The sequence below is a fragment of the Halichondria panicea genome, chromosome 3, assembly GCF_963675165.1.
Source record: "Halichondria panicea chromosome 3, odHalPani1.1, whole genome shotgun sequence".
NCBI classification, from domain to species: domain Eukaryota; kingdom Metazoa; phylum Porifera; class Demospongiae; order Suberitida; family Halichondriidae; genus Halichondria; species Halichondria panicea.
This window is the reverse complement of record NC_087379.1, coordinates 8,248,646-8,259,112: the sequence shown is the minus strand read 5'-3', so window position 1 is coordinate 8,259,112 and position 10,467 is coordinate 8,248,646. Positions and strand designations below refer to the sequence as shown.

General features: G+C 41.4%; 3 protein-coding genes and 1 long non-coding RNA gene across 4 annotated transcripts in view; 1 reads left to right on the top strand and 3 right to left on the bottom strand.

Moving 5' to 3' along the window:
* Window positions 1-3,965: 3,965 nt before the first annotated feature.
* Window positions 3,966-4,652, bottom strand: LOC135334243 (uncharacterized). The gene is made up of 2 exons (XR_010394218.1): window positions 4,242-4,652; window positions 3,966-4,187 (listed from the first exon to the last, which is right to left on the bottom strand). It is a non-coding gene; the product is annotated as an uncharacterized LOC135334243 (long non-coding RNA).
* Window positions 4,653-4,733: 81 nt separating this feature from the next.
* The window catches only part of LOC135334195 (pleckstrin homology domain-containing family M member 1-like), a 39,034-nt gene continuing 33,300 nt past the window's right edge, over window positions 4,734-10,467 (bottom strand). Inside the window, exons 10-14 of the transcript XR_010394216.1 lie at window positions 6,218-6,300; window positions 5,575-5,623; window positions 5,379-5,465; window positions 5,125-5,208; window positions 4,734-4,951 (exon numbers count right to left, since the gene is read on the bottom strand). The gene's annotated coding sequence lies outside the window, so the exon portion shown is untranslated. The remainder of the gene's footprint in view (window positions 4,952-5,124; window positions 5,209-5,378; window positions 5,466-5,574; window positions 5,624-6,217; window positions 6,301-10,467) is intronic.
* On the bottom strand, window positions 6,333-10,348 carry LOC135334205 (uncharacterized). The gene is made up of 2 exons (XM_064529305.1): window positions 9,152-10,348; window positions 6,333-6,400 (listed from the first exon to the last, which is right to left on the bottom strand). The coding sequence occupies exons 1-2, from the start codon at window positions 10,089-10,091 to the stop codon at window positions 6,348-6,350; spliced, it is 993 nt and encodes a 330-aa protein (XP_064385375.1). The 5' UTR covers window positions 10,092-10,348; the 3' UTR covers window positions 6,333-6,347.
* Window positions 6,407-8,440, top strand: LOC135334197 (uncharacterized). Its single transcript, XM_064529293.1, has 2 exons — window positions 6,407-6,740; window positions 6,887-8,440. Exons 1-2 carry the CDS (start codon window positions 6,438-6,440, stop codon window positions 8,438-8,440), a joined length of 1,857 nt encoding a protein of 618 aa, XP_064385363.1. The 5' UTR covers window positions 6,407-6,437.

The window sequence follows — 10,467 nt, the reverse complement described above, 5'->3', positions numbered from 1 at the left end:
AATAAGGCAGATGTCAAAACACAACAGCTTTTAAGAGGTACAAAAACGGCAGCTAAAAAAGCTCTGAAACTATGGAGAGAACAAAACCCTTATAAGGCTACATTTAAGAACCTTCTCATCATCTTATTGGACAATAAGAAAGGAGGTGTGGCTAAAGACGTGGCTGAATATATTGTTAGATATCAACAAAAACTACGAAGGAATGAGCAACCAAGGCCGAAAGAGGGAAAGGGGAGGCACTACTACCAGTATTTCATTTCAAAACTGTCAGCCCTTATCCTCAAGACGTCAGAACCACAAAAAGAGAATGGGCAACTAACAATCGAGGCACTGATGATACACACAGGACAGGCTATCCCTCCCCCTCACACAGAATATCTCACTGTCCTGCATGCAAACTGCAGAAGCCTTCTCCCCAAGCTTGACCACCTCAAAGCACTTATCTCAGTTAACACCCCCCACATCATATCCATCTGCGAAACCTGGCTAGATGACACAATATCCAATGAAGAGATGGACATTGCCAGCTACACTCTATGTCGCAGGGACAGAGACAGGCATGGAGGTGGTGTTGCAATCTATACCCACGAATCAGTCATGAATACAGTTCACCTAAACCATCCCAGAATTGAATTACTGCTAGTTGACCTCAAGTTGAGCGGAAAGACCATCACCTTTGGAATATACTACAGACCTCCATCATCAGACTCGTCAAACCTTGATGAACTTGAATCCTCACTGGAAGAACTATCAGCACCAAAACTAAGTAACCTTATACTCACTGGTGACTTCAACATTGATCTGATAAGCAACCCAAACCACTCACAACTCTGCTCAATTCAGACCAAGTTCGGCCTCAAGCAGGTAGTCACTTCTCCCACAAGGGAGTCTACTACCTCAACCACACTCATAGACCATATCTATGTGTCTGAACAACTACCCGATATCTCATGCTTTGTTCAACCTCCTGTACCGGGCTCGGACCACAACACTGTCCTGCTAAGAATAAATAAAATGACCACTCACTCCAGCAAAAATCGCCAACGCAAGATTTGGCTATACAAAAAAGCGAACTTTGATGAAGCTAAGGCCATTCTTCAATGTCTCTCTACTGAGTCCTTCCCCTCGGATGATGTTAACACTCTCTGGACACAATGGCTAGATTTTTTTACACTAACTATGTCTAAAACAATCCCATCCAAAATCATCAAACACAGGCATCGTCTACCTTATCTTACAAACAACCTCATGAATGCTGTTAAAAGAAAACTCAAACTCTTCAAACAAGCTAAGCTACTCAAATCAGAGCTAGCATGGTCCAAGTACACCAGTGCTCGGAACAAAACGTTGGCTGCCCTGAGATCTGCAAAATCCAAATTCTTTAAGTGCCTAGCAGGAAAACTGAATTCCCCTAGAGATTTCTGGTCAGCATACAACAAACTCTCTCCGTCAAAAAACAGGACACCAGCTGAACTGAAAAACAATAATTCTACAGCAACAACCTCGCTCGAAAAAGCTGACATGCTGAACAGTGCATTTGCCTCATTCTTTACCTCACCAACTGCATCCTGCAGTACTCCTGAGGAAATGTCAACACCTAACTGCTCACTCAGTGACATTGAGTGCACCCAAGAGGAAGTCCACCATCTCTTATCTTCTTGCAAACCAAACACTGCCTCCGGTCCGGATGGCATTTCTAGCCAGATGATCCGAGGGACTGCTACTGCTATTTCCCCAACAATCACCAAGATATTCAATAGATCACTCAAGCAAAGCAGAGTCCCTGACCTGTGGAAAGTCTCCAATGTTACTCCTATTCCGAAGGATGGGGATCCTACTTCTCCTAGCAACTACCGACCGATATCTCTCCTATCATTAATCTCAAAAGCTCTGGAAAGGATTGTACACAAGAGAATCTCAAAGTTCTTATACTCAAACAAGCTCCTGTCAAACTGCCAGTTTGGCTTCAGACCAAAATCTTCAACTCAAGAAGCCCTCCTATCTGTCACTAACGACTGGCACAAACTTCTAGAAAATGATCACCAAGTGGCAACTGTGTTCTTTGACGTCAAGAAAGCATTTGACTCAGTACCCCACCCACAGATCATATCCTCTCTCCAAGCCGTAGGCATTTGTGGCAACCTACTGCATTGGACAAAAGACTATCTTACCAACAGAGAGCAAAGGGTAGTCCTGGAGGGAACTATGTCAGACCCTGTTGCAGTGACCTCAGGTGTCCCACAAGGGTCAATCTTAGGACCGCTATTATTCAACATTTTCATGAACTCAATTGCTAACATCAACCTGTCCACCAATGCCAAACTCATTCTATACGCAGACGATATCCTTCTCTACAAGCCCATAAACTCGACAATTGAAACTCAGGACCTACAGGGAGATGTCAATGAAATAAACTCCTGGATGCAATCTCACGGCCTCACAGCAAACCACTCCAAGACCAAACTGCTTACAATAACTCGCTCTACACGCACTATCCCAATGAATATAGATATAAACAACCATCGGATCTCCCCATGTGATACTGTAAAGTACCTTGGTGTTACTATCAATAATGATCTAAAATGGGCATGTCACATACACAACACCTGCAAGAAGGCCAAACAACATCTTGGCTTCATCCATCGCAAGTTCCATAAATCACCACCTCAGATCAGGAACCAGATCTACCGCACGGCTGTTCTGCCTAAGTTAGACTATTGCGGTGCAGTCTGGGACCCTCATCACCACACAGATATAAAAAAACTGGAAAGCGTCCAAAAATTTGCAGGGAAAATTGTAACGAAGCAGTGGAGGGCAGAATACCCTGACCTGCTTGCCTCCTTAAACTGGAAACCTCTGTCATCTCGAAGGAAAAACCAAAAACTGAAAGTATGCTTTAATATACTTAACAATTTATCTATAATATCTCCCAATGTTTTCACCCTCCATCCTCGCCCTTCCCCCCGTCACCCTCATAATCAAATTATTTTTAAACCATATGTTAAAACCCTAGCCCATAGACATTCCTTTTTTGTAAGCGTAATCCCCATTTGGAATTCCCTTCCCCTAAATGTTATCAGTAGCCCTAGCCCATCTGCTTTTAAATTATCCCTGTCAAAATTATAGCAATAAGTTAAAATTTTTTTTTTTCCTTTTTTCTTTTTTTCACTTAAGTAGAACTGCACCTGCACCTTTACTTTTTGGTTATGGACTGACTTCATTATTAGCTTCATTTAGCTACCTTGTCATATCCTGTATGCTTCCTCTGCATCAAACATTATAAAGAAAAAAAAAAAAAAAAAAAAAAAAAAAAAAAAACAGACGAGCAAGTCAACCAAGAAATCGCTGAGATAGATTTGCCTGAAATAGTCGATCTATTTGGTACCACATTTAACTTTTTTAAGCAGTTTGGACTCTTACCTGCAGAAACGGCAGATGTCAGAAGATTACAGAATGTCGAAGATACAGAAGAGTCGGTGATAAAAGCTCGGAGAGAACAAGACCCTTATAAGGCTACATTCAAGAACCTTCTCACCATCTTATTGGACATGGATAAAGAGGGTGTGGCTAAAAACGTGGCCTATTATATTTGACGAACCATCTAGTAAAACAATTAAGCAACCAATGCCAAACTATTTATAAACTATTACAAAGCTTTCAGATATAATTTTATGAAGTCGAACTGTTATATACTTCAATAGGAAAAAGTAAAAAGTATGAAACAGTCTCTATATAATTATAAAACCATATTTTTTTAAGAATGTTTCATGATAACGAATGAATTTTTAAGCGTACAATAATTATGTTGATCATCATAATTAGCTGAATCGTCATTCTAAATATTTCCCACCTACTACACTTTTGCCATGTAGTCTAGTGGGGTTTAACTGTCATAAATTGGCACCTCAGGGCTACAAGGGAAAATATGGCTCATAAATTGGCACCTCAAGCATATGCAACTAAAATTAAAATAATGGTGTTTTGATGAATGAAATGTCTTGCAAGAGAAACAAAATGTCATAAATGAAACACAAAGAGTCGGGTGTAGTCTGTAAGACTAGTTCATCAAAAATTCTGCTGTGTGCTTGCAGAAGGAGCTGCTTTAGAGACACTCTGGGAGACTGGCTGGCTCAGGCAGACTTGCTCACTAGCACTAGTACTGCACACACTGCACTAGGCCTGTTCAGCTAAAGAAAAAGAAGCCAGTTTAATAATAATAGGAGTGGATATTTTAAGCTTACCTTTGCTTGCCTACTAGCCTGGCATAGCTGAAGAGAGCTGGTCTAGACACCGTCTAGAGCTAGCTGTGTTGTTTCTTAATCTTCTGGCTGGTTGCTGTGCAGTAATTAGTGGAGGGAGGGGCTGACTAATTGAACAGAGAGGGGGAGTGGCTCTGTACCGTTCGCTTTGAGGGAGGGGCTGGCTGCTCATATTCTGTCCAGGCTGCACAAGGATTTGAGTGTGGACAGCAGCCCCGGAGTGTGGACGAGCTCTCTTTTCCTAGTTGTCTTCTTGTTTGAATAGTGTTGCTATATGGTAGTCATGCAGTTTGATGCATAGCAACCAGTCAGCCAATCAGATGGGACATATATCAATTAATGCACAGTGCCTCGGGGGTTTATGACAATAAACCACACCTCCCCTCGGGCTTACGCCCTCGTAGTCGGGAGGTTTACTGTCATAAACCCCTCTACACTGTACATTAACTAATACTTACACAGTACAATTAGCAATATCAATATGAAAATTCAACAAACAAACATTGACATGCATATGTGTACAGTAGTAAAGTAAAATGAAGAAATGATTGTTGTCACATGTACAAAATTAAAATAACACATGCAAGAATGTTTAGTTTGCAATCAAAATGTCCTCTCCTTCTAGGTTAGAGTTCACTTTTCTCTTCCTCACTCTGAAGCACTTGGGACAATTGCCTTTAGCTGGTTGACAGCTTTGAGTGTGGAGGGGGTGGTGTGTGTGTGTGTGGAGGGGAAATATAATGTTGTAAGTGGAACTCTCATAAGCTATATCTAAATCATACCCGAGCGAGTTAACAATGGTGTGTGTGTGAGGGGGTGGTGTGTGTGTGTGTGTGTGTGGAGGGGGTGGTGTGTGTGTGTGTACCTGGTGGGTGTTGTCTATGTCAAAGGGGTAGATGACGTCATCACTCTGACAGACCTCACAGATGAACCCTCTCTGAGAACACAGCTGCACACAAACACAACCCTCTCACTAACACAGCTCATTCTTGAGGGATTACATGACACACTGTGTAGACTACCATGCAACTACATGTAGATGGAATGCTCACACAATCATAGTCTAACATGTACTGTACAGTCAGGGCGTTGTAATAGCAACAGTACACGCCCACTCACCATACACTGCTTGACGTGTTTCATGCCCATCCTCACCACCTTGCGTAGTCTCTCACCTAGCACACCACTGTGCACCTCCAGCAGGTCCTACAGTAGCAGTAGCCATTGAAACAACATTGATAGAGCTATAATAATACATGTTTAAGCATAATATTTTGAACAAGCTATCAAAAACTAAAATACATAAATATGTCACCTGCATACAGTACTGGTGGATGTTCTCCTAGATGTAGGAGTGACGTAGCCTGTGAGGGGATAAGGACCATCACCTAATGGTTGCTATGGCACTCACAGGGGATAAGGACCATTACCTAATGGTTGCTATGGCACTCACGGGGGATAAGGACCATTACCTAATGGTTGCTATGGCACTCACGGGGGATAAGGACCATTACCTAATGGTTACTATGGCACTCACGGGGGATAAGGACCACTACCTAATGGTTGCTATGGCACTCACAGGGGACAAGGACACCATTACCTAATGGTTGCTATGGCACTCACGGGGGACAAGGACACCACTACCTAATGGTTGCTATGGCACTCACAGGGGACAAGGACACCATTACCTAATGGTTGCTATGGCACTCACGGGGGACAAGGACACCATTACCTAATGGTTGCTATGGCACTCACGGGGGACAAGGACACCATTACCTAATAGTTGCTATGGCACTCACGGGGGACAAGGACCACTACCTAATGGGGATAAGGACCATTACCTAATGGTTGCTATGGCACTCACAGGGGATAAGGACCATTACCTAATGGTTGCTATGGCACTCACAGGGGACAAGGACACCATTACCTAATGGTTGCTATGGCACTCACACACTCACCTCTTCTTGAACTGCACTCCTATCTCTGTGTCCTTGCAAGTGAGCACAAACCCAGTGAGCAGATGACACTGGAGTCTCAGTCTCTGCAATCATCAAATATTACCTACACTGTCAGTATAGAGCTATTTCATCACGTGATCCATTTCATCCATCCGCCCACGCATGGTGTACTGTTCAACACAGGCAGGTGTAGCAAATACGGCATTTAGCTATCGTGCAGATGCAGCATCTATCTTCATACGCTGCAACTCTGGGATTGGAGGCTATAAAGCGATACAAAGAGAAAATAGCAGTGATTGGTGGTCTAGATCCATTTTCAGCAGCCCTTGGAAAGCCAGTAGATCATGTTCCACCACTAGAGGCAAGTGATATTGTCTCTTACTTGATCCTGCAGACTAGTTTCATCACATCTAAACAATTCAAAGCCAGAAAATCGCTTGAAGCATACAATCAGTTTGTTTGTGGATGGGTCAAGGATGTCAGTACCTGGACAGTGTGTGGATCATACCTCACAGTTGGCCGTGTAAGTGCATAGATAATGAGATGCATGTACTGATTATGACACTGATGAAGTAGTATGCAATGCTTGAATTCACTTGCTCATGTAGCTTACATGTAGATACGTATGTACTATATGGACAGTAAACAAATCTTTTCTATAAATTATAGGTTCGACATTCTCAGCGCTTAAACGATACTCCTTTGGCATGTTGGATCATACTTGATTTGACAGGTGCTGTGTCTTGTGCTCACTGTAATTGTATGGCTGGCCTTGGAGAGGTTTGTACGCATATAGCGGCAGTACTGTTTTATCTGGAAGCTGCTTACAGGATTAAAGGAAAGGAAACGTGTACGCAAACCAAGTGTGAATGGCTTTTGCCATCTTTTTTGAAGAAGATAGAATACAAACCCGTCAGGCACATTGACTTCACTTCTACAAATAGTAAAAAAAGAAAATTGGACGAAATGATCGATTCCTCCTCTACTTCTAAACAGCAACAATCTGATAATCATCCTGCTACTAGCACAGAGCAAAAGGTATACACAAATATCCCTGATGAAAAGGAAATGAGTGATTTTTTTGAGAGCTTAAATCATTGCGGTACAATACCAGTAGTACTCTCATTGGTTCCTAATTATTCGGACAAATTTGTAAAATGTAATGAACTTCCTAGGCCTCTTCAGTTGCTTCATGATCCTAAATTCATGACTCTAGAATATCAAGAGCTCCTTAACGAATGTGCATCACTTAAGATACTTTTAACTAAGAATCAAGCAGAAAAGGTTGAAATCGAAACCAGGAATCAGGCTAAGTCTAATCTTTGGTTTAAATTTCGAGCTGGAAGGGTGACTGCGTCAAAAATGAAAGCTGTTTGTCACACCGATGCCTTAAACCCTTCCCAGAGCTTAGTAAAACGTGTTTGTTATCCCGAGGCTTTTTGTTTCAAAAGCAAGCAAACTACCTGGGGTTGCAAACACGAAAAACCAGCAAGAGATCGATATTTTGCAAAATCTACTCAAGTGCATGCTGAGTTTGAAGTACGAGACAACGGTTTATTCATTAGTAATGAATGGCCATATATCGGTGCCTCACCAGATGGTATAATCAATTGCACATGCTGTGGAACAGGTGTATTAGAGGTTAAATGCCCTTACTCTCATCAAGGTGAACGTATTTCTGAATGTGCTGCCAGTGACAAGAATTTTTGTCTCAAATATTCTTCCGATAATACTCTTTATCTTGACCAGAAGCACGAATATTATTATCAGGTGCAAACACAGCTGTTTGTATTGGATGTAGACTACTGTGATTTTTGTGTGTGCACATTTACAGCTGATGAAGAATCTGATCTTTACATTGAAAGGATAGTTAAAAATAGGAAGTTCTGGGACGATTGTATTCTTAGAGCTGGACTATTTTTCCGAACATGTATTCTTCCTGAATTATTAGGCAAGTGGTACACAAGAGCAAGAAAAGCTAGCGATAATCTGAGTGTCGTAAACCCCGACATAGGTTCCGACATAGCTACTATCTATGGCTCTGATCAAAGCGGTCCTTCCAGTTCTACTGACATTTACTGTAACTGTCGTGCCCCAGCCGACGGTAAAATGATTGGGTGTGACAATGAAAATTGTAAAATTGAATGGTTCCACACTAAATGTCTCAATTTGAAAACGATACCTAAAGGCAAGTGGTATTGTCCAGCTTGCAAGAAGCCATAACAACACTAACTATAATAGCTAAACCTATAATTGATGAGTATCGTTATATATATATACCATTGCTGTATTCACGACTATAATTATTATGTTGATAATATTTTCAATGAAAAGGTACAACAGAATCACAAACATTATTAAGAGCACAACATATTCTAACAATCCTGTCAATAAGAGGAACTTCCTCACCAGTTCTTTTAATTATAAAATGAATGGGTAGTGTACTTTGTAAAATAGAATACTTTTGTCGAACATTTCCTATCACACGTTCAACATGTATTCGAACATTAGCGATCGCCCTTGTTTCTTCTATTTCGGTTGCTGATAATTGACTTTTTCCTTTAGTGAAAGCTGGGATGTGTAATCTAGCGTGCATTAGTCCAACTGAATCAGAAATGTCGAATCCTCGATCCGCTAAAACGACATCTCCAGGCAGTAAATTGTCGAGAATGCCACAATGCTCAGTGAGATACTTGTCACTTGTACGACCACCCCAAGTTTCAGAGACGTACGAAACAGACCCCTGTGGTGTAATTCCTAATAAAACTTTCACAGTGTTGTGATGTTTGTATGAAGACCAAGTGCTCGCTCTTGCTTCTAGGTTAGAAGGTCTTTCGCAAAAAACTTCAAAACAATCAAGAATCACAGCCACCTTTTTTCCAAAAGCAAGTTCAAAACATTCCGGCATTGTTTTTTGAAGGCTTTCCCGATCAGGCCACACAATCAACTTGTTGAGTCGAATATCCATTGTGATTAACCATTTCAATAATAATCGAGACACAGTTGCAGTAGAAACATCAAATCGAAACGCAATATCCTGATTCGGACAATTCAAACGAATTTTCATCATCACAAGCACAAACTGTTGGAAAGAAGAAAGTTTTTGGCATGTGTCTAAACAGGTTTGTGATGCTGTAACATGATCAAAAACTGCTTTCAATACTCTGGCATTGGGCAATCCTGTATAGAACCGGACATCATCGTCTTTCTGAAGAGATCTTATACAAAAGGGTGGCAATACTTCGCTAAGCCTCTTAGACATATCTTCAATAATGCTACGGCAATCGGTTAACTTCTTCCTTAAATCAACAACACTGGATGATTCTTCTGTTTGTGTATATGCACACGCACTGTTCTCATCTACAGGTACACTCGCACTCGCACGGTTCTCATCACTGTCTATTAGTATAGGTACACTCGCACTCGCTTGGTTCTCATCATTGTCCACAGGTACAATCGCACTCCCATCTACAGGTAAACTCGCACTCGCGCTCGCATCATCATCAACAGCATCAGAGTAAATCGGTAGTAAGCTGCTGCTCCTTTTTTTGGCTCTCTCCCATCTTGAGACATCAGCAATCATTTGTTTCTCATGGCCAAGGTGTAAGGAAGGCAGCCAGTCAGGATTATTCTTATCAAAAAGATAGGCGGGCTTCCCAGAAATGAAATGTCTTGAACAAATTCGATCGTTCACCAATATCTTATTGGTGAGACCTTCTCGTGAAATGGCAGCCAGAAATCCGTTTCTCCTTTTTTTACTGAGCTCTTTCTCAACAGCACTCCTGCCATTTATTATAGCAGGAATTCTATAGAAGGATACTTCTTTATCTCGCCCAGAGCGCTTCGAGCAGCCTATCACTACGCACAAAACCATGACTGTGATTTATAGTATCTATGGTGAGCCCCACCCTTCTTTTTGGCTGTGATATTATGAATATCTGTACACCAACATGGCTGACTAGGCATTTTTCACGTGACTGTGACGTCACATGAAATAGCTCTATACAATACAGATACCTTTCAATACAGAAATTATAGGTAGACTGTACGTACAACTGTACATTGTTAGTATGACTATAGTCTATACACACAGGCGTTATAATTATGTGTCACTTAGTACAGTTATTCTATCTCAACCTTCTCTCCAATACAGTGAGTCTTGTGAGCTCTCTCTTTAGTTTCTTCTTTGCAGTGGCCATTGTCATGTACTTGAGCATAAAATTACTGCTGATTCAGCAAAGCAAGTTAGA